We start from the raw sequence: 24,647 nt of genomic DNA on the forward strand, positions 1-24,647 counted from the left end.
TGGAGGAAACCTGGCACCAACCTTACTGTGAAGCATGGTGGTGGCAGCATCATGTTGTGGGGATGTTTTTCAAAGGCAGGGACTGAGACAATAGTCAGGATCAAGGCAAAGATGAACAGAGCAAATTACAGAGTGATCCTTGATGAAAACCTGCTCCAGCGCGCTCAGGACCTCAGACTGGGGAAAAGGTTCACCTTCCAACAGAGCAATGACCCTAAGCACACAGTCAAGACAATGCGGGATTGGCTTCGGGACAAGTCTCTGAATGTCCCTGAGTGGACTAGGCAGAGCCCAGACTTGAACCCGATCGAACACCTCTAGAGAGACCTGAAAATACCTGTGCAGCAACACTCCCCATCCAACCTGACAGAGCTTGAGAGGATCTGCAGAGAAGAATGGGAGAAACTCCCCAAATACAGGTGTGCCAAGCTTGTAGCGACATACTCAAGAAGACTTGATGCTGTGTAAAAGGTCTGAATACTTATGTAAATGTAATATTTCCGGGGGGGGGGGGGGGGGGGGGTTTGTATAAATTAGAAAAAATGTCTAAAACCCTGTTTTTCCTGTTCATTATTGGGTATTGTGTGTAGATTGATGAGAAAAAACAACAATTTAATACATTTTAAAATAAGGCTGCAACGTAACAAAATGTGGAAAAGGCCAAGGGGTCTGAATACTTTCCGAAGGCCCTGTAATTAAACTATTCATTACCAGTAACTGTTAATTCTTTGTTACTTATTTACCAAAACGTGCCAGAGTAATGAAAAGGAGGTGGCATGGCGAATGAATTGTACTTCGGTTCGAAGATATGTCAGCAATGACGCATGGCTATCTCTGGGACAGTCACCACAGCACTCAGCAGTCTATCTATGTAATGACTAGTTCCCAGTGAGCAGTGCATACAATCATTAGTTAGACAGTTTAGCAAACTGCCTGTACTGTATGTCTGAAAAATGCTCAAAGTGAAATGGTTTTAGAGTGCATCTCTGCCGCAACCTTCACCTGTTGCTTACAATACCCTGGTTTAAAAAAAATGTTATTGCCAATTTGTAATAAAACGGTTATGTATTTCACACGTTCCAACCGGAACGGTTGGAACGTGTTTTAAGGTGTACACCGGTTACACCGGTTTTAAGGTGTCTGCTCTGGCTGCCTGTGAGTTTTAGAATTAATTCCCCAAGACATGTCAGATGTTTTTAAGTTATGTAACCAGTAGGTCCCTCAGGTCCTCTGGCACTGGCCTTTTAATTATCCTAAAGCCTAGGACCAAGATGCACGGAGAGGCAGACATTAGTTATTATGCCCCAGCCTCAGGAACAGCCTGCCAGAGAACCTGAGGGGGGCCAAAACTGTGGACATATTTAAAAGATAACTTAAAACACATCTTTTTTTAGTATTACTTTTCCTTAGGGTGCTTTTCAGTTGTTCAGTTTGTTTTTTATCTTATGTTTGCTGTGTAGTAAATATTTCAGCTTTTATTTTCATTGTTTTTATTCGTTTTTTTTCCTGTAAAGAACATTGGGTTGTATTCCATGTCTGAAATGTGCTGTATAAATAAAGCTTGATTTGATTTGATTGATAGCTGCTATATCATACCTGATTAAAGGCACATGGTTTCCATTTTGGTCAGCTTTAACTTCTTTGATATAGGGGGCAGCATTTTCACTTTTGGATGAATTGCGTTCCCATAGTGAACTGCCTTCTACTCTGTCACAGATGCTAATATATGCATATTATTATTACTATTGGATAGAAAACACTCTGAAGCTTCTAAAACTGTTTGAATGATGTCTGTGAGTATAACAGAACTCATATGGCAGGCAAAAACCTGAGAAAAAATCCAAACAGGAAGCGAGAATTCTGAGACTGGTTGATGTTAAAGTCATCGCCTATTCAATTCCCTGTAATATATGGATCTGTTTGCACTCCCTACGCCTTCCACTAGATGTCAACAGTCTGTAGAACGCTGAATGAAGCCTCTAGTGTGATGTGTGGCCGGATGGGAGGTGTTTCAGTCATTGGTCTGGCAGATTTCCAGTTCTTGGTCACGCGCTTTCCTCATGATATCGCCTTGCGTTCCATAACTTCTACAGACATGAAGGAATGCTCCGGTTGGAACGTTATTGGATATATATGATAACAACATCCTGAAGATTGATTCTCTACTAAGGTTGACCAGTTTATTCGACTTGTAATATAACTTTTTGAAGTTTTCGTCCGATGTTTGCCTGCATCTGCGCGAGCGTTTGGACACGTGTACTACACATGCTAGCAAAAGTAGCTAATTGGACATAAGTAATGGACATTATCGAACAAAACAAAGATTTATTGTGGAACTAGGATTCCTGGCAGTGCATTCTGATGAACATAATCAAAGGTAAGGGAATATTTATGATGTAATTTCGTATTTCTGTTGACTCCAACATGGCGGAGAAATGTTGTTAAATCTGAGCGCCGTCTCAGATTATTGCATGGTGTGCTTTTTACGTAAATTATTTTTTAAATCTGACACAGCGGTTGCATTAAGAACAAGTGTATCTTTAATTCTGTGTAAAACATGTATCTTTCATCAAAGTTTATGATGAGTATTTCTGTTATTTGACGTGGCTCTCTGCAATTACTCCGGATATTTTGGAGGCATTTCTGAACATGGCGCCAATGTAAACCGAGATTTGTGGATATAAATATGCACATTATCGAACAAAACATAAATGTATTGTGTAACATGATGTCCTATGTAAAAAATTTGAATTAAAGCTAATAGCACATGTCATGTTGTCTATTGAATTATGCTCTTTGACCTTTCCTGTCAGTCTCTATTGGCTAGTATACTGTATATGAGTAGATCTTTACTTGAAAATCTGAATCTTCCTAAATACTAAACCCTGTTATGTGTGTCATGGTATTCCAGAACTATAAATATTAAAGTCTCATATATTGCATGAATGTAAAGTATTTGAATGGGTATGCATTATATGGACAGAACATTAGGTCAAACATTGACCATTTAAATTATTTAAGATTACCTCAATGGAATCTTGCTGTATCTTTTCCCCACACTGCCCTGGCCTCAATAGGACTGTACGAACAGTTTAACTCAATTGAGGGAAAATGTGGAGGATAGAGCAGAGTTACTTTAATGCCCTTACCCAATAGCAGATGACAGAAACACACACCCCATAATGCACCTTCAAGAAGTAAGTAACAAAAACTGTAAGCTAAAGGTCCGCTCCTGATTATACTCTGTTGTCCAGAACCATGCACTTTGCTTGGTTTTTTCCAGTGTTCATGTCTGGGTCATTTGAAGCTCAGTGAAAATAAAAAAGATAGTAGCTCAATAAAGCAGTGTGATAGTAGCTGTACTGTTATTTGTGAATATGGGATAGTGTTATAAAAGCAGAATAACCCTGTGGATGAGAGATCAATTCCAATCACTATCACTGATTGCTCTCATTTGGCCAAATCAATACATCCTTTTATGCTATGGTCAATATGTGTGCTTTTTCATAGAATTGGTGGCAGAGAATAATAGCAGCATGATGACTGCTTAGAGGAAAGCAATAGCACCCAGGTTTTGTCAATGTAGAATACAGAGAGATGTACAGTTCCTTCAGAATGTATTCATATGCCTTGATTTTTTCCACATTTTCTTGTAATACAGCATGAAATTGATTAAATATATTTTTTTCTCTGACCCATCTACACACAATACCCCATAATGAAAAAGTGAAAACATGTTTTTATAAATGTATAGAAGTTTATTGAAAATGAAATACAGAAATATCTCATTATATTAATATTCACACCCCTGAGTCAATACTTTGAAGAAACACCTTCGGCAGCAATTACAGCTGTGAGTCTTTCTGGGTAAGTCTGTCAAAGCTTTCCACACCTGGGTTGTGCAACATTTGCCCATTATTATTTTCAAAATTCTTCAAGCTCTGTCAAATTGGTTGTTGATCATTGCGAAACATTCATTTTCAGGTCTTGCCATAGATTTTCACATAGATTTAAGTCAAAACTGTAACTCTGCCACTCAGAATTCACTGTCTTCTTGTGTTGTATCGGATTTGCCCAAACAACACTTCATATTCCACATTTTTTGCAGTATTACTTTACTTTAGTGCCTTGTTGCAAACAGGATGCATATTTTGGAATATTTGTTTTTGTACAGGCTTTCTTCTTTTTATTTAGTCAATTAGATCTTCAGTTTTCTCCTATCACAGCCACTAAACTCAGCATCTGTTTTAAAGTCACCATTGGCCTCATGGTGAAAACCCTGAGCGGTGTTCTTCCTCTCCGGCAACTGAGTTAGGAAGGAACCCTGTATCTTTATAGTGAGTTGGTGTACATTTAATGTCAGCTTTTTTTTTTACCCATCTACCAATAGGCGCCCTTCTTTGCGAGGCACTGGAAAACCTTCCTGATTCTTGTGGTTGAATCTGTGTTTGAATTTCACTGCTCGATTGAGGGACCTTACATGTGTGGGGTATGGAGATTAGGTACTGTAGTGATTTAAAAAATCATGTTAAACACTATTATTGTACACAGAGTTAGTCCATGCAACTTATTATGTGACTTAAGCACATTTTTACTCCTGAACTCATTTAACCCTCTAGAGTCTAAGCCCTGTCTAAGCCGGTGGAGGGGGGTTCCAAGCTAACATGAAATTGTTTTAAGATGGCCATACCAAGGATCATTTAGCTATTTGATTTTGAATTTTAAGACCCCTTAACATATTACAAAAATATATTTAAAAAGTATTTGATGCAACATTGAATTTGGCATTAATGCTATTAGCCAAAAGAAACACATTGAATAACAGATTCACTACATGAAACAACAAAATTAAAAGGAAGTTTGTTCTGAAGTGTCTGTCCTATATCTGAGAGATATAAGAAAGATCAAGAAACTGCTTAATTTTTTTTTTACATGTATTTATCTCCTTATTTTAGGCACTAAACGATCTCCATATGTACTTCCATAATAATAAAAAAAAAAGGGAACTTCAGGGAACTTCAGACGAGTCTTGTGAGGCTTGTGGGCGTCCTAGAGCAAAACAGAGAACACCATCCTGTTCGTGGGAGTCTCAGCTTTCAAAGGGTTTGAACACTACAGACGTTTTCGTCGTGAGAAGACCGATTTTCAGGATGTCTCATGGCCTGACAAACACTGCTCTAGCTCTGACACCTTTCACAGCAGATACGGAAGGGCGATATTATTTATAATTTGTAAAAATTATACAACTTTGACATTTTAGAGTATTGTGTGTAGGCCAGTGATAAAAACTAATCTTAATTTAATCAATTTTAAATTCAGGCTGCAACACAACAAAATGTGGAAAAAGTCAAGGGGTCTGAATACTTTCTGAAGGTACTGTATGTTTCTCAGGGCTTTTTGAAGAGGCCTTCAACTAGGGTTGCCCATTTTGGGGAATATTCAGAGGTGGAAACATTCCGTGGGAATTAACGGGAATATATGGGAATTAACTGAAATATATGCAAATTAATATTAATACCATTTAAATGTTTTTGCATTGGATATATTTACCATATCATATGGAGACAGAAACATAAACCTTTTACCAAATGGTTAAATCCATCCAATAGAAATGTTAAAAAACAATTTAGTTACAAATTGAACTTTAATTAAATGAGTTGACTCTTCACATGGGATGATTTCACTGAATGCCAAAAGAAAGGGAATATTGAATGATCCCCAATGATCCATCGCATCTCCGGATGGCCAACAAGTTTTCAACCCTTGTATTGGTCAGCCTGTTGCGTGCTTTGGTGTGTGTGTTCCCAAACAAGGACCAGTTGCGCTCTGAGGCAGCTGATGTTTGTCACACCCTGATCTGTTTCACCTGTCCTTGTTATTGTCTCCACCCCCTCCAGGTGTCGCTTGTTTTCCCCAGTATATTTATCCCTGTGTTTCCTGTCTCTCTGTGCCAGTTTGTCTTGTATGTGTCAAGTCAACCAGCGTTTTTCCCGTTCTCCTGCCTTTGCTATTCTCATTTTCCTAGTCCTCCTGGTTTTGACCCTTGCCTGTTTCTGGAATCTGTACCCGCCTGCCTGACCATTCTGCCTGCCTTGACCTCGAGCCTGTCTGCCACACTGTACCTCCTGGACTTTTGTACCTCCTGAACTGGTTTTGAACTTTTGCCTGTCCACGACCATTCTCTTGCCTACACCTTTTTGGATTATTAAACATCTTAGACTCCAACCATCTGCCTCCTGTGTCTGTATCTGGGTCTCGCCTTGTGTCATGATAGATGTTGGTGGGATTTGAGGATGATGGAGGCAACAGGGGAAAGAGCCTCAAATCCACAAAGTCCCTTCTACCAGGTGGCTGCTTGAGATATGTTGGCACGACTGCCATATAGCATCTCAATCCCAAAGCCATTGCTTGGAAGTGTACTTTGCCAGACTGCCAAGAACCTTGGACTCATCCAGGCCAAGGTGGCGAGACACGGTAGTGATGACACCATAGGCCTTGTTGATCTCTGCACTAGACAGGATGCTCTTGCCAGCATACAGGGTCCAACATGTACGCTGTGGTGTGTATGGGCTTCAGGCAGAAGTCTTCATGCTTTTTGATGTATTTCAGAACTGTAGTTTCCTCTGCTTGGAGCAACAGTGAAGTGGGCAGGGCAGTACGGATTTCTTCTCTTACATCTGCAAGCAGAGTCTGAACATCAGACAGGATGGCATTGTCTCCCTCAGTCTGTGCAATTGCTACTGCTATAGGTTTCAGGAGTTTCAGGCTGCTTACCACTCTCTCCCAAAATACATCATCCAGGAGGACCCTCTTGATGGGGCTGTCCATATCGGCAGACTGTGATATGGCCATTTCTTGGAGAGACTCTTTCCCCTCTAGGAGACTGTCAAACATGATGACAACACCACCCCAAAGGGTGTTGCTGGGCAGCTTCAATGTGGTGCTCTTATTCTTCTCACTTTGCTTGGCGAGGTAGATTGCTGCTATAACTTGATGACCCTTCACATACCTAACCATTTCCTTGGCTCTCTTGTAGAGTGTATCCATTGTTTTCAGTGCCATGATGTCCTTGAGGAGCAGATTCAATGCATCAGCAGCACAGCCAATGGGTGTGATGTGAGGGTAGGACTCCTCCACTTTAGACCAATCAGCCTTCATGTTCACAGAATTGTCTGTCACCAGTGCAAATACGTTATGTGACCCAAGGTCATTGATGACTGCCTTCAGCTCATCTGCAATGTAGAGGCCGGTGTGTCTGTTGTCACTTGTGTCTGTGCTCTTGTAGAATACTGGTTGAGGGGTGGAGATGTAGTTAATTATTCCTTGTCCACGAACATTCGACCACCCATCAGAGATGATTGCAATATAGTCTGCTTTCTCTATGATTTCCTTGACCTTCATTTGAACTCTGTTGAACTCTGCATCCAGAAAATGAGTAGATAAAGCATGTCTGGTTGGAGGGGTGTATGCTGGGCGAAGAGCATTCAGTAATCTCTTCCAATACACATTGCCTGTGAGCATCAGAGGTGAACCAGTTGCATACACAGCTCGAGTAAGACATTCATCAGCATTTCTCTGACTACGTTCCTCCATTAAGTCAAAAAAACTTCTGATTCCAGGAGGACAATGAGCTGTTGCTATCGATAAGGTGTCTGATTCATCATTTTCACCTCGAATAGAAGTAGAGGGACTTTTTTCAGAGGTTGCATGTTGTGAGCGCTGAGAGAACTTTATGCACTTGGTCAGATGATTCTGCAGCTTTGTTGCATTCTTCACATATGATTTGGCACAGTATTTGCAAATGTACACAGCTTTTCTTTCTACATTTTCCTGTAAAGATTAGATTTTTTTTTTTTTTTAAACAAATACAATTCCATGTACAGATAAATAGTTAAGCAGTTAGATTAAACAACTCCTTTGTAAGATAAATGTGTCTGGATGGTGTATTGGGGGTGAAGTCAAGTGCAGGTGAGCAGATTATAATGAACAGGCGCACTTTTATTATAGTTCCAAAAAACGAGAGCACTACATGAATCAAACGCGCTCAAAAACCGGAACATAAAAGTAGAGCGCGTAAACTAACACCACCTAACATGAAAACAATTACACACAAAACATGATGGGAAACAGAGGGTTAAATACAAGTAGCTTAATTGGGGAAATGAAAACCAGGTGTGTATGGAAACAAGACAAGACAAATGGATATACGAAAAATGGAGCGGCGATGGCTAGAAAGCCGGAGACGTCGATCGCCGAACGCCGCCCGAACAAGGAGAGGGGTTGACTTCGGTAGAAGTCGTGACAAAATGTTTTAAAATGAAATGTGTGGAATCAGGTGAATTAACACTCCTCATTTAGCAGGCTCAAGCAAGCTAAAACCCACATGGTGGCAAAAACTAACTAACAGAAAATGTTAAGTTAGAAATGATTTAAACACACTTTGCTGTAGGATACCATTTACTAGTTAACAAAAAATCATGTATGTCATATAAAATATATTCAGTATTGTAATCAAAACTTACCAGAAAGCATGTAGTCCTTAGCTCAGACAGTGTAGTAGTGTGGGCCCAATAGCATCTCATTAGTGTGCAAGATCTTGACAATCAGCTGTACATGTGATGGAAGAGTGCACTGCACATGTGATGGAAGAATGCACTGTGCATGCAGAGGGTTGCAATTCCATTGAATTGGGGATAGTTTAACCAAAACATGCCACAAGACCTAGAATTGCCTTGTGTGTATCCCACAAAAAAGGGTTCAATGTTATAAGCTAACTTTTTTGATAAATTTAAGCAACATTTCCTAAATTTCTGGGGCTTAACTTCCCATGGAAAACTTTAGGTAAAATTCCGGAAATTTACCGGAAAGTTTCCGTCCCTTTCCAACCCTACCTCCAACATTCATGAATATACAGAATTGTTCATGGGTGTACTTTGGATATCTTCTGTATGTGTTTACTTGAATAAATAAAGTAATTTATTTTGCAACACAAGAATGCATTGAAGATGAACTGATGGAAATGTCATCTTGGATTTGATTTTCTGGAATATAGTTAAAAGAAGCAGCTAGGGAAATTGGCATGTCACCATAGTATTCAAACAGTCAGTGATCTCTGATGTGACATGCTTGATGACATACTCTATTCACTAGTAGATACTAAAGAAAACATTTGATGTACAATCAAAAGGCCTTCCATCTTCCAACCTCAAATTTCAGAAATAATAAACATTCCAGACTCTAACCTTGCCGTAATATTAAATAATTTCATATTAAGGACATGACTGACGTCATACTTCTGTGTGATTACCAACGAGCGACTCTAGAAGAGGCGCTTTTCTCAGTATATATATATTTATTTATTCTCCCAGATTTTGATAATCTTACCTCAAAAGGACGTTATCAACATAAATATTTAACTTATTCATTGTTATGATCCTTATATGGGGAATAATAGGCATTTTATCTAAGAAAATATAGCTTATTTCTAAACAAAGTAGCCATTGTCATCCGCTATAGAAATGCTGAGGATATGGGTTTTGCAAGTGCCAACATCCCTCTCGAAAAAGTTGACGATCCCAAAATGTGCACATTCCTTAATGCCAGTAAAATGACCAAATCTTCCTCTAGTGGCATCATGGGTCGAATGTCATTAGTATTTTTTCATAATTAACTTATTCTTTTTTTTGCTGACAATCCGGTCTTTCTATGTGAAACCTTTTTGTTATATTTCAGTCTTCTGTGATGTATAAAGTGTAATATTGGGATGCAAACTCAAGATTGAATACATTTCAACTCTATATCTGACATGGTAAATGTGTTTTTTTTAAGCCCATAACCATGTTTGAGGTGTATACTTTTATTTCAAAGTAGATTTGTTTAAGACTACCAATAAAAACTCTGTGTGACCCAGATTTAGCCCATTGCAGTAAATGGTTAACACACAGGGGCGGAGTCTCGTCAAAAAAACTGAAAGCATTTCCATAATATAACGGTCAAATCCACTGACACACAAGACCATTATGTTCTTTCATATTTTGTTGGTGAAGACGTTAAAGTTGTTCTGGCTGATACAGTGTATTTAAAGGCAGTGAACTATTCAATAGTGTCAGAATGTCATTCAGAGTACATGCACTTTTACTTGCGTTTTGTGGAGGTGGAGAAGCGCATCTCTCCAAATACTGCGGTGTTAACAGAATTGGAGAAGTTGTTGGGTTGTTAGGCTAGCCATTTATGTTCTGAAAATAGTCTACATTTCCCCCTATATATTTTCTGAGATAAAAATGTCTAACATACCCATATGTTAAGAACGGGCTATGAATACTTTGTGAAATATTTTGGTTGATTGATGTTGTCTTGTTAAGTAAGGAGACTTTTTCATTAAATCCTCCACAACCTTCTCAGTACTGTAGAAGCATTCTGCTGCGATAGCGTAATGTGTTGTTGTTTTTTCAGTTGGCTGTCTATTCTGTCTTTCCATTTATAATCTAATGCTAAATTGCAGGTTTTGAAGAATATATTGTCTGCAAAGAGCGTCCAAGCGGGGTATTGGCGCACTCTTTTTTTCAACCAAAATTCTGATTTTACATTTTTATATTTTCTGGTTGGATTCAGTCTCTCCCCTTTAACTGTCCTAATTGCACCATTTTTATAAACTCTGATGATCAGGGATTGAGTCTGTTGGAGTCTGAGTAAAGTGAGGTGTAGAATCACTGATCTACAAATTGTATTCCCTGCCAAATAATAGGCTTTGTGCAAATTAAGATTTGTATGCTACGCCTCCCCTGGTTTAGGCGATCCCCCCACCAAACACTCACGCATAACCAGACATTAAAGAATTGATTGGAGACAGCTTGTGTAAATTAAAGAACATTTCCTAGGATTTTCTGCCTGCAGCAAACCCAGTGGATAATGCTGGAAATACCGGTCAAACCCCCACAGAAAACAACCCAAACGCATGTCCCTAGTAATAGTAAATTAATACATATACAGGAATTATTTGTTGTTTGCCAAATATCACCCCATGGAGGAAATAAAAGCAATCAATACCCTCCCCATTCTCCCTCTCCCCACGTTTCACATTATCAACACATGCATTCAAAATGTGAATAAGAAATACACTGTGGGCTGCCAAACAAATTACCCAGTGGATATTGCAAGTGTCTTTCTGGGCGCTGCCCAGTCTGTGGAATACAATAATTAGGTTTAAACAAGGTTGGTTAGATCTACATAATCCCCTGATCAAGGATAGAGAGGGAACAGAGAGAAAAAAATGTCACAAAATCAGGATGAAAAGATAATTATAACTGAGGCCTTGCCAGGTTTTGTTTTTTGGATGTCAAAAATGTTCTCGTTTAATCTTTTTCCTCCGCCACTTGACACCTTCTCAAAAATATTCTGCCCATTTCACAGAACTTGCAAGCACGTATTTCCAGCATTTCAATAAATGGTAAACAAAATGTAAATTAATTAATAGGTATATTACTCAAAGTTTGGAGTACAAATTAAACCCTCTCAAATGATGTAGGTCACAAAATTCACACACTGTCAATGCAATCGCATGTGGTATGCATGAGTGCGCACTTGTGTGTGTGTTTGAGCATAAGTGGGGGCTACTCATGATATCACTGGCTAATGCACATCACCATTAACACCTGGCACTGGCTGTACGGTAGCTTCTAAATGGTGTGATGGGAGACCCTTCAGAAAGAGGTTCATTGTGACCTCTGGGTTCAGGGGGAGTATGGGATGGAAAACGCGTGTCCAATGTACTTTCCACTACCTATCCACTACCTACCATTTCCATTAGCTAACGTAACCACCATGCTGATGTAAAGAATGTCAAGCTGCTTGCTTAGCGAGTACCACGTCCTCCTGATTCGGCTTACACCGTGGCTCAAACCCAGGACCTGTGCATCGCTAGCACACATGACCGCCCTCCTGAAGCATCTTAGAAGTCGGTGCCAAGCGAAAAGCTATCTATTCGCTGATGCAAGTCTGAGGAGTAAGTTTCAGACATTCAGACATGCGCTCCAATGACATAAATGTAAAGAGACATTTGAAAGACCCCAGTGTCTGATTCAGCCATGGTTTCCACTAACAGGAGTGGGATGAATCATCCAGAATGGCTATAAATAAAGAACCTCTCCCAGCAGTGGCAGAATCAACAGAATGGCTAGAGCTCTGTCTCTATAACCTAATGTACCGAGAACACAGATATAAACAAGAAGGACACTGCGTCACACAAGTGAAAAGCACACTCCAGTCCGTACTCCTAGCGTGGCAGAAAATCTGCCAGGAAGGTCTGCTTCAGATATGTTTGATTATGACAATTGGTACTCAGGTGGAATATATAAATATATACACTGAATAAAAATATAACATGTAAGTGTTGGTCCCATGTTTCATGAGCTGAAATCGCCTTTGCCAAAACAATCTATCCACCTGACAGGTTTGACATACCAATAAACTGATTAAACAGCATGATTGTTACACAGGTGCACCTTGTGCTGGGGCAATAAAAGGCCACTCTAAAATGTGCAGTTGTCACACAACACAATGCCACAGATGTCTCAAGTTTTGAGGGAGCATGCAATACACATGCTGACTGCAGAAAAGTCCACCAGAGCTTTTGCCAGAGAATTGAATGTTCATTTCTCTACCATAAGCTGCCTCCAACATTGTTTTAGAGAATTTGGCAGTACGTCCAACCGGCCTCACAACCGCAGACCACGTGTATCGCGTAGTGTGGGGGAGCGGTTTGCTGATGTCAGTGTTGTAAACAGAGTGTCCCAATGGTGACGGTGGGGTTATGGTATGTTCAGGCATAAGCTACGGACAACAAACAGAATTTAATTTTATCGATGGCAATTTGAATGCAAAGAGATACCGTGAAAAGATCCTGAGGCCCATTGTCATGCCATTCATTTGCCTCCATCACCTCATGTTTCAGCATGACAATGCACAGCCCCATATTGCAAGGATCTGTACACAATTTTTGGAAGCTGAAAATGTCCCAGATCTTCCATGGCCTGCATACTCACCTGACATGTCACCCACTGAGCATGTTTGGGATGCGCTGTATGACAGCGTGTTCCAGTTTCAGACAATATCCAGCAACTTCGCACAGCAATTGAAGTGGAGTGGGAACACATTCCGAAGACCAGAATCAACAGCCTGATCAACTCTATACAAAGGAGATGTGTAGCGCTGCATGAGGCAAATGGTGGTCACACCAGATACTGACTGTTTTTCTGATCCACGCCCCTACTTTAAAAAAAGATATCTGTGACCAACAGATGCATATCTGTATTCCCAGTCTTGTGAAATACATAGATAAGGGCCTAATTTATTTATTTCAATTGACTGATTTCCTTATATGAACTGTAACTCAGTAAAAAAAATCTATTGTTGCATGTTGCATTTATATTTTTGTTCAGTATATATATTTTTCAAGCTGACGTGACAAACATAATACTGTAAAACTAGTAGCTTATATGGTACATGTAGCGTAATAAAAACCTGCTGTGAGAAAAAGCAGGGGAATTGGAGGAGCAATGATATGAAAAGCTTGAGCTTTACACCTTGATAAACTCATTTCCTGATGATGGCTCACCAATCAGCGTACTGGGCGACTTCAACCTCCTGATGCCGGACTTCATTTCAGTTCTTTGACCTCACCCTTTCCCAGTCCCCTCCCACTCACAAGGCAGGCAATGCGCTTGAGCTCATCTTTACTAGAGGATGTTTGCTTGGTAATGTCACTGCAACCCCCCTCCATGTCTCTGATCACTACTTTGTTGCCTTTCTCTCCCTCTCTCCTCCAAACCTAACCACTCAGCCACTACTCAGATACGCTATCACAATCTTCGCTCTCTTTCTTTCCCACTACTCTCTCCTCTTCTATCCTATCATCTCTCCCTTCTGCTAAATCCTTCTCCCTCCTGTCTCCTCACTCTGCCTCCTCGACCCTACTCTCCTTCCTTTTTGCATCCTTTGACTATCACTGTCCCCTTTCCTCCCAGCTGGCTTGACCCTCCCCTCCATCGGGTCTGATACCAACAGTTCCCCGTGGGTGACCCGCAAAAAAATCAGCTTGCGGGTGGAATGAAAGCGTTCCTTGAACAATTATATTGAGGGCTGGAAACATTTGAAATCAACACAATATTTTTGCAAACCCAGGAGCTTGTTGTGTTGTGAATTCCATTATGTGAGCAGGGAGGCAGACATAGAGGCTACCAGCCACGCACGCAGTGAGAGAGTGTGGAGCAGGGAACTGTCAACATTATTTGTGTGGTGCTGAAACATTTTAATTTGTCCATGTGCAGAGCTTATGTTTCCTCCCTCCATGTGAGAATACATTGCCATGTTTACTTTCCCTGGCTAGCCTAGTTCACGCAAAAATGGCTAACGTAACCATAGAAATCAAAAGAAAGGTTAAGATGGGGGAATACAGAATCGTGGATACAGGTCCCATGTGAGTGAAATCCCCGGTTTGTAACGATTTTGGAGTCATTGTGGACAAGGACAAAAACACGGTAGATGGATAGCCTACACAGCCTTCGAAAAGTGCAAGCAGGTATTTCTTTACGATAATTTTGTTAATTATCAGTTAATAATTATTACATTAATGTAGGCTTTCGCTATTTTCTTTACTTTATGAAGGACATATAAAGTTATAATCAGTATAGCTGGTAAAAGTTTGAGTAGGGTCTATTAGCCTACTAAATATATTTATTTTTGCAGCCTACATTCAATTCTAGGAATTGTTCATTTAAGTTTCAATGAAACAATTTTATTATTTTAACAATATTGATTGTAAAGGTCTTGTTTTGTTATCTCAGCTATAGGTTTTCATTAGGTAAGAAGGTTAATAAGAAAGCAATTTTTTCCAAAGCGATTTGAGTTGTCAATGTGCTGCATCACATTATGAAAAAAATGAAAATATTGTTCCTAATTCATGGCATGGTTTCTGTTTATCCAAATGTTTATCCAAATGTCCGCCTGACTGACCACCACCCGAGTGGGACACCCGACAACCTGCCCACTCAACCCCATCCCCTCTTCCCTTCTTCTCTTCTGCCACCTCTGGTCTCTTGGCCGTCCCACCTCTAGGGGTGGTCAGCTCCCACTCAGCCCAGTCAAAGCTCTTCTCTGTCCTGGCACCTCAATGGTGGAACGAACTACCCCCGAACGCTAGGACAGGAGAGTCCCTTCCCATAATCTTAAAACGTCTGAAACCCTACCTCTTCAAAGAATATCTTAAATAACACATTGTTCTTACACCCCCCCCCCCCCACACACACACACAAATAACCTTCCACTTGTCTTTTCCTACCAGCACTGACTTTGCTGACAACTTATTTATTGAGGAAAAATGTACGTACTACGACTGCAATATGTGGTTGTCTCACCTAACTATCTTAGTAGGCTGGATGACCTTCCTGCAATCCCCTCCCTCCTCCAACCTTGAAACACACCATTTGCACAACATCAGCATAATCAAATACAATCAGACGTCAAAGCCACAGCGCCTGAGCAAATACGCATCGTGCCGGGATAAGCGGTGGATAACATTTGCAGATCCGAAGGCCAACAGAGAGGGGATGGTAATCTTTAAAGATCCAACATCATGCCTCCATGTGTGAGGTCCATGTACATATACATGTGTGTGTCTGTGAGCAGGGAGGCAATGTAGGCATATGATTATTCAAAATGGATTCTACTGGACGATGCCATGATGTATGTCTGGCATTTCAAACAGTTGGCACATACCAGCGTAGCGAAATATCACCTTCAGAAGGAAGACACCGTATTAGATAATACGAACGCTGCAATCATGCATTAGACATGTCAATTCATTTTCAGTTAAAATGTTGTGGATGACACTGTGGAGATTTGTGGAATATGCTCTGGAGCCCATGTTCCTACAGGATGAATGGCAAAAGTACTGCATGGTCGAGCTGTGACATTAAAATAATGATCCTGTACATGCTGAATGTCATATTTCATATAAATCTATTGAAAACTTTACAGGATCTTTTGCGTTATTCAACATATCACCATGGTTGTGTAACAGTCCGTTGTGAGGCTTCAAGAACATCTAATGTACACACATGGTTTGATGCCATTCCATTTGCCCCGTTAAAGCCATTATTATGAGTCGTCCTCCCCTGAGCAGCCTCCACACTGCAGTGCATACTACCTTGACCACTCACAAAACTTGACCCCTGTATCAACCACAGACTGACAACACTTGTGGTGAACACCTCATTCATATTCTACTGCAGACAATAAAAGACAGTGAACTTCTGGATGGTCTTTCTTGTCCCCTTGTGATGACAGAACATTAGACAGTCCAACAGCGGGGTAAGCCAAGGGTCGTCATTCATGACTTGTTCACCCGGGTTAACAATACCTTGACACTATTATTCAGGAAGGGATAAAACAGAGTCAGACGGGCAAGGAGCAACCTACCGTACGGTGGTGTCCATGCGGGAGACGGTGAGGTAGGCTGCCAGGTTGGCCGTGTAGGAGGAACATACGATGAGGGTGAAGAGCCACCAGCTGCCCATGACGATCCTCAGGGCCACAGAGCTCACCACGCTGTCCCCTCCTATAGAGGGGGAGAAAGGACATGTCACTCTCCAGGCTGGGTAGAAAGCAACTACAGTTATCAAGGGGTTGAGGATGAACAAGCTGTTGGTAAAGTGGGTGGATGTACAGTACCAGTCAAAAGTTTAGACACCCCTACTCATTCAAGAGTTTTCTTTATTTTTACTATTTTCTACATTGTAGAATAATAGTGAAGACAACATAACTATGAAATAACACATATGGAATCATGTAGTAACCAAAAAAGTGTTAATAAACACATCTAAGAAGATTTTAGATTTTAGATTCTTCAAAGTAGCCACCCTTTGCCTTGATGACAGCTTTGTACACTTTTGGCATTCTCTCAACCAACGTCACCTGGAATGCTTTCTAACAGTCTTGAAGGAGTTCCCACATATGCTGACACCTTGTTGGCTGCTTTTCCTTCACTCTGTGGTCCAACTCATCCCAAACCATCTCAATTGGGTTGAGGTCGGGTGATTGTGGAAGCCAGGTCATCTGATGCAGCACCCCATTAATCTCCTTCTTGGTCAAATAGCCCTTACACAGCCTGGAGGTGTGTTGGGTCATTGTCCTGTTGAAAAACAAATGATAGTCCCACTAAGCGCAAACCAGATGGCGTATTGCTGCAGAATTCTGTGGTAGCCATGATGGTTAAGTGTGCATTGAATTCTAAATAATTATAAATAAGTAACTGACAGTGTCACCAGCAAAGCACCCCCACATCATCACACCTCCTCCTCCATGCTTCACGGTGGGAACCACACATGCAGAGAACATCAGGTCACCTACTCTGCATCTCACAAAGACATGGCGGTTGGAACCAAAAATTTGGACTCAACAGACCAAAGGACAGATGTCCACCGGTCTAATGTCAATTACTCGTGTTTCGTGGCCCAAGCAAGTCTCTTCTTCTTATTGGTGTCCTTTAGTAGTGGTTTCTTTGCAGCAATTTGACCATGAAGGCCTAATTCAAGCAGTCTCGTCTGAACAGTTTATATAGAGATGTGTCTGTTACTTGTAGAGTTTGTGCTGCAATTTCTGAGGCTGGTAACTCTAATGAACGTATCCTCTGCAGCAGAGGTAACTCTGGGTCTTCCTTTCCTGTAGTGGTCCTCATGAGAGCCAGTTTCATCATAGCGCTTGATGGTTTTTGCGACTGCACTTGAAGAAACTTTCAAAGTTCTTGACATTTTCCGGATTGACTGACCTTCATGTCCTAAAGTAATGACGGACTGTCGTTTCTCTTTGCTTATTTGAGCTGTTCTTGCCATAATATGGATTTGTTCTTTTACCAAATAGGGATATCTTATATATATACCACAATTTATTGGCTCAAGCGCATTAAGGAAACTAATTCCACAAATTAACTTTTAACAGGGCACCCCTGTCAGTTGAAATGCTTCCAGGTGACTACCTCATGAATCTGGTTGAGAGAATGCCAAGAGTGTTCAAAGCTGTCATCAAGGAAAAGGTAGGCTACTTTAAAAAATCTCAAGTATAAAATACACCTGTTTGGTTACTACATGCTTCCATATGTGTTATTTCATAGCTTTGATTTCTTCACTATTATTCTACAATGTAGAAAATAGTAAAAATAAAGAAAATCCCTTGACTGAGTAGGTGTGTCCAAACTTGTAACTGACGCTGTATATCAGAGGAGACTGGTGGGAGGAACTATAGGAGGACACATTTTCAGTTGAGGCTGGTTATAGGAAGACAGGCTCATTGTAATGTATTGAATGGAATAAATGGAACGGTATCAAGACATCAAACATATGGAAACCACATGCTCGACTCCGTTCAATTTCTTACATTCCAGATAATAGAATGAGCCCATTCTCCTATAGCTCCTCCCACCAGCCCCCACTGATGTATATAGAAGATGCTGTGACAGAAATGGTTATATAAGGATCACTGAAGGGCTGAAGTCTGTTCACCGTCCCATAACACAATTGGTTGACAATATGCTGTACTAAGAAAATGTATCCAGAGTAGAGTGATTTACTTCAAAGGTTCCATAACTTGTTTCCCCATACAGATAAAAAGTGTCCACTTGAAATAGTGGACAGTTGCAAAGAACCAACAGGGCAGAGGCTCCCCATGTTTAATCCTTGGCTGTTAGGCTTAAAATGGTTCAACAGGCAGGAGGTAATTATAGATGCAGCTGAGGTTCAACAGGACTTGCTGACACACTCATTTATTTCCCTTTGCCAGTCTTGGATCCCAACCAACATATCCTTTTCTTCATTCAAAGGCACCTTTACTGTGCTCTTGTGAGCTTAACAAGCTTGTAATGCAATCACTATGTTATATGGACTGTATACCGCACACGTGTCCATGAGACATGTACGAGACAGCAACATAGGTGCAGAAACAGCTGTGTGGCCTTTTCCACTTCATATGCAACTTTATGGATGGTATTGTAACGCATAGGATCACTTTCATTACCTAAATCGGCTTACTGTTCATCTGAGCATTAGAAAGTATCAACATCGTATCATAAATAGTTTGTAAATAGTCACAGGATATTTTAATGAATCATGCATTTTTAAATGTAATCAACAAACACATTCCAGCACATGAAAATGGTATGTTTCCCATAAAATATTTGAAACATACAAATGATACATTTGTTTTCTACTGTAAAATGGCCTATGTTGCTTTAGATAAAAGCTAAATGAGTATATAGGAGAGTCCTCTGTACCTTGCTGTACAAACGCTCCATAGACTATCCAGATAGCACTGTGCAGGGAGTTGGACGCCTGGTTGGTGGGCTGCTGGTGTGGCACTGGAGGATTCTGGGGCTTCAGTGACTGCATCCTGCTTAGCAGGAATATGAGAACTCCAACCACGGGGATGGCTGCAGCAATACACCCCCACACGGCCAGGTCAAACGGAGCGAACAGTGAGAAGATGTTGATCTTCTCCTCTGGTTTCCTCAGCAGGATCCCCACAGAGTAGTCCATGTAGCGCTTGCTGAAGTCCACCACGCTTTCCCGCTCCGGAGTGATAGTAATGGCAGACACGGCCAGGTCAGCTCTCTGTGGAGACAGACAGAGAATAAGTATAGCTAACATCCCCTGGTCAGTCAGGGATGAGCGGGGACTGAATTCAAGTGGAAACCGTAATGGTCTCAAATAGCATTCTCTTCCTGGGGGTAATACAGCAGGTTGGTAGGTTTCACGGGTAATACAGAAAAGCTCACCTTGTTTATGAGCTCGCCGATCATTCCATTCCAGGAGCCGTTGGGCAGCTGCGAGCCGTACTTGCTGTCCGCCACCTGGTAGATCTCGTACTTGAAGCCCAGGATCTTGGCCAAGGCGTCGAGCACATCGATGGAGAATCCTTTGTACCGCTTAGGCTGACCAAGGATGTTTTCAGCCACCATGACAAATGGATCCTCCTACAAAATCGAACGCAACATCAGATAGGAATGCTCACAACATGAATTCAGGTGCATGTGCTGAGTCAATGGTTCTGTTTTAAGCAGCAGTGTTCGACACATTGTTTTCAAGCTGAACAACATGGATACTGTTTCCAATTCACAGCACATGGATGGTAACACAGTCTCACAGTGTCAACAAGATGTTCCTTACCAGTAGTGTTACTACTTTGACCGTTACTCCTTGCATGCCATTCTCAATGCGACTCTCTTTCAGGCTTCCATTTAGACCATGGACTGAGTCCCATGTAGCCAGCTAAAAGAGAGAAGAGAGAGAGAGAGAAGAGAGAAGAGAGAGAGAGAGAGAGACTTTCTTAAATGTGCTCATCAAAAAAGTTCAACCATGTCTTTAGCAAAAAATAGACCAATCTCCTCTTGGCCTAATTCTATCTTTCAGGCTTCCAGTCACACAGAATGAACCCCCAAAATCTCCACCAGACACCTTTCGATATTCCAGCCAAAGAAAAGCTGATACTTAAGGCTTCCTAAAGCTTCTTCAACTCTAGAGTAATTCATTTAGGAACATGAAAAAGGCATTGAAGATCACTCATTCCACCCATTTACATGTTTAGTGAAGGTGATAGATGGAATGGAACATGACGGTCATCTAGGTAACAGCTGACTGAGGCAATGCGGTGCTAATGCACAGAGGAATAGTTCAAAGTTAAAGAAGAAAAAATAATTAAACATATTTCCCTCTTGATCTCCTCAAACGCTATAGTGTGTGTGTGTGTGTGTGTGTGTGTGTGTGTGTGTGTGTGTGTATGTGTGTGTGTGTGTGTGTGTGTGTGTGTGTCTCATGCAACCATGTTTGATACTGGTGAGAAATCTGAAATCTGCTTTGCTCAGGTAACATGCTGATTCATTGATTACTTGATATGACATGTGTTTTCTGACTGCATGGCCAGATGGACTAGCCCTCTGGCTGAAATGAAACGCAAGCAGGGAGGGTTGGGCTCACTGGTCAAGCCGTTCTGGCAGTTGAAACTGTACAGACCACCTCTATATGTGTGTCATGGATATCAGATACTCTTATCCGGGATTACATACAGTATAAAGAAGTCCATTCACAGGCTCTCTGTGTGTGTGTGTGTGTGTGTGTGTGTGTGTGTGTGTGTGTGTGTGTGTGTGTGTGTGTGTGTGTGTGTGTGTGTGTGTGTGTGTGTGTGTGTGTGTGTGTGTGTGTGTGTGTGTGTGTGTGTGTGTGTGTGTGTGTGTGTGTGTGTGTGTGTGTGTGTGAGAGACCCATCATCACCCCAGCAATAACGGTTGATTAAACTCATATAATTTTATGAACAATTTCACACACTTATTCAAAAATCGGATTTATTTACTCCGGCTAACAGTGTGAAGTTAATAACCAACATAGTCTTCAGCCTAATGTCGTAATTATGCTATTTAACGTACCATGTAGGATAATTGTTATTTTACAGCGCTCCCATGCATAGAGGCATGCAGTATACAAACATAAACATAGGGAGATATACAAACGCACAAACACTCAGATATAAACCCTACAGATGTACAATCTGTTGCAGGAGAAATGTAAACGTGTAATGTATATGAAGTTTAAAAAGGCTTCTGAAGTTTGTCATTTCCAATTTGAAATTTCAGACTTGATTTTCCCTTACGAAAAATGCATTCATTAATTATAATCCACATAATAATTCAAATGTCCTGTTGTTGCTTGATTATGTTCCTGCTGTAGCAAACTGGCTCAAATTAAGATCCTACATCTGTACACATCCCATCACTCTAGAGATGTTTACTGAACTATGTTACAGCACAATATCAATTACCATCAATATCAACAGCCAGTGAAAACATCCCTGTGTGTGTATCATCGTCATGGTAACCATCTTACATGTAAAGGGTACCGTGATTTCTTTCTATACTTACCGTATGTAATCCTTTTCAGCAGGATGAATGTGGATGAGCTAGCCTCACAGGCCCATAAAGAAAGGCTAACTGGGAAAACATGGCTTCCCCTGAGGCCAGAGAGAATACCATTTTACTGAAGCAGCTGTCTTCCTGGTGATCTCTACATCGTTAGGGATTTCTTCATTATGTACATTAGTGCCTATAGCACTACGGAATTGTTAAGGCCACATTTTGCTGTTTTAGCTCTCCTCTCGGAAGTGGACAATACTAATGAAACTGGTTGTGACTATGATTATTATTATTTTATTTATTTAAATAATTGAATCAATTAACCCTCTAAGCCAGAGGCACAGGGAAAATGATACATTTAAAAAAAAAATCAGCTGCCCTTTAAAGTGTATCACAATTTCAGTGATTCACTTTAAATTATATTATTGGCGTCAAGCCGAATTTATTCTGTCGTGCATGCCCTGCAGTCACATTACAAGCTGCAACTTATTCATCGAAAGGAAGTGAGTTTTCTTGAAGGAAAAAGACATGGTTCTCAGTAGACTGAAACAGATAAAAATGGCTATGGAAAGCAGGGTCCTGAACCATAGAGAAATCAGTGGCTCTGTAGCCTACTGCTTTAAACCCATGACAGTCTCACTTCATAAAGTCAATATTTATTCCAACCCCAGTGACAAGGTCAGGCCTTAACAACAAAGAAGGCCTCATAATAATGGTGGTAAGGACACGGCATCAATCATCAAACCAGAGCAGATGGATCACTTGTCAATGGAGTTTTATATATGGCTTTTATTGTGACCCACCATGTTGAACTTTATAATCTTAATCGACCCGGGTACATGTCAATCTGCACATGAATGGCTGCTTCTGGTTTTTGCCTCGGAAGGGAACTCTACTGTGGCCCTGTGATGTTGTGTCACACTCTAGGGTTCTAACAGCTGTTTGAACAGAAATCTGTGCACATAGAAACTCAGAAATGTGCAAAGGACAGAATATAATTTCATGTTTTAAGAGGAAAGTCACTTCTGCTTGGTTTTCGGGTGCCAATTGTCATCATTAACCCCTAGCATTGTACTGCACACCACTGACACTCAGTTGGGCCATGATAGTACTATTTCCTGTTCTACTGGAAGACCAAAATCCTTCTTTAGTACGGGAGCGCTCTTTTTTTTAAGGAGTGACATTTTATTGGATAAAACTGAGGTTGAGGGGCACGACAAGAGGAGAGAGTGTGCTGAAATAGCAATGTTCCGGATTCAAACCCATGCTCCAGCTGTGATCCGGAGGCAGCGGCTTAGACCGCTAGACCACCCCTAGGCCACAGGGAAGGCTCTTTCTGAGCAGCAGTCAGGCCAGACAAATCTGTGTCTGTACAGCATCCTGTCCTCAAGGTGGATGGATCAATGGTGGGTCAACGCGTCGTCACTCATGCGCTTCCATGCATCCCTCTTCCCTTTGTAAAAATGTCAGGCCGCTCAGTCAACTGTGGCGTTGCTTTGAGTGGGTGGGGGAGCTAAATGCCACCGCTTGACACCTGCTGTGTCCGTCCCCAATACATATCCTTTCACAGAGATGATCTGAAAACTGCTCGAGGCTGAGAGGGTACTGGTGTGACTATCTGTCAGGACAGCTGTCCTGCATGTCAATGTATCACACTCATGCCTGCTGGCAAATGTTTCACGGGTGATCAAAATGACATTGATGTTTTGATGGATTACGGCTATGACAGAGAAGGTAGTTGCCTGGATTAATGTACATGATTTGATAATGATTTAATAACATGCTAGGGGGAATTAGGAATATATTTGTCATTCTTGAAGAAATAAAATCACTAAATGTTTTTGTAATGGTTAATGGAAATAGACAGGCTTTGTCAGTGTTGGTTATATCATGTTTGTTTACAAGAGGCTAACCTATAGTGAATGATTAAATGCCTCCCTTAGCCACATGGCAGCGCTGCTTAAGTTAGCATCAGGTACAATGTAGCTCAATCCTTCTCTAACATTGCAGCAGGAAATCAGTCAGCGTGCCTTAATTTCGAGCTATAAAACGCATGGAGCTTAAAAAGCAACATCAACTCTGCTCTCCGCATCCTCGGAAAGCCCCCAGTAACAGAATAAAAATATTCTGTTGACGCATTCTTGGTGAATCCTCTCCTGTGTATTTCATTATTAGACTGTCTGCCTCTGATGTTTGAATCTCCACAGAAAGTTTTGTCTCTAGAGACAGTTGAAAGAAAACCATCTCTAACTAAGTAGTTAGTGTATGGCAAGGATTTCAATTATTAGAACGCCTGGTGGTTCTTTGTTCGTTTAAATGCAGGCGGGGGAGGAAAAATAACAATAATGCTCCCATCAATAGACGTGGCCTAAATGTGTTGTTTATTTCTTCCTCATTAGCGCAATGCAAATTATTGCAGATTTAAATTTGAATTGATCAGGGACGTTGAATATCACATGTATTATGGTGAATTTAAACTAATTATTGGGCTTTCATTTAATTCCAAAGTACCACAAGCCAATCCTGGTCACAATGTTCAGACCTAGCTCAACTCATCAAGAAAAAACACACAATATCATTAGAGACTAATAGCGAAAAGCAAAATCTACAATATCCCATGTCATTATTTTCGTATACTTATTACTTGGGGTTTCTGAATAGCAAACTGTTATTGCGAGGGATTGAAATTATCATGAAAGCC

The 24,647-nt window shown here is 40.9% G+C and overlaps 1 protein-coding gene across 1 annotated transcript in view; it reads right to left on the reverse strand.

Annotated features, from left to right (window-relative positions):
- The window catches only part of grid1b (glutamate receptor, ionotropic, delta 1b), a 433,446-nt gene that overhangs the window by 13,958 nt on the left and 394,841 nt on the right, over window positions 1-24,647 (reverse strand). Inside the window, exons 9-12 of the mRNA XM_038990328.1 lie at window positions 20,211-20,312; window positions 19,820-20,017; window positions 19,319-19,655; window positions 16,474-16,612 (exon numbers count right to left, since the gene is read on the reverse strand). Coding sequence (XP_038846256.1) covers window positions 16,474-16,612; window positions 19,319-19,655; window positions 19,820-20,017; window positions 20,211-20,312 — 776 coding nt within the window. The remainder of the gene's footprint in view (window positions 1-16,473; window positions 16,613-19,318; window positions 19,656-19,819; window positions 20,018-20,210; window positions 20,313-24,647) is intronic.

Source organism: Salvelinus namaycush, chromosome 4 (genome assembly GCF_016432855.1).
Source record: "Salvelinus namaycush isolate Seneca chromosome 4, SaNama_1.0, whole genome shotgun sequence".
NCBI classification, from domain to species: domain Eukaryota; kingdom Metazoa; phylum Chordata; class Actinopteri; order Salmoniformes; family Salmonidae; genus Salvelinus; species Salvelinus namaycush.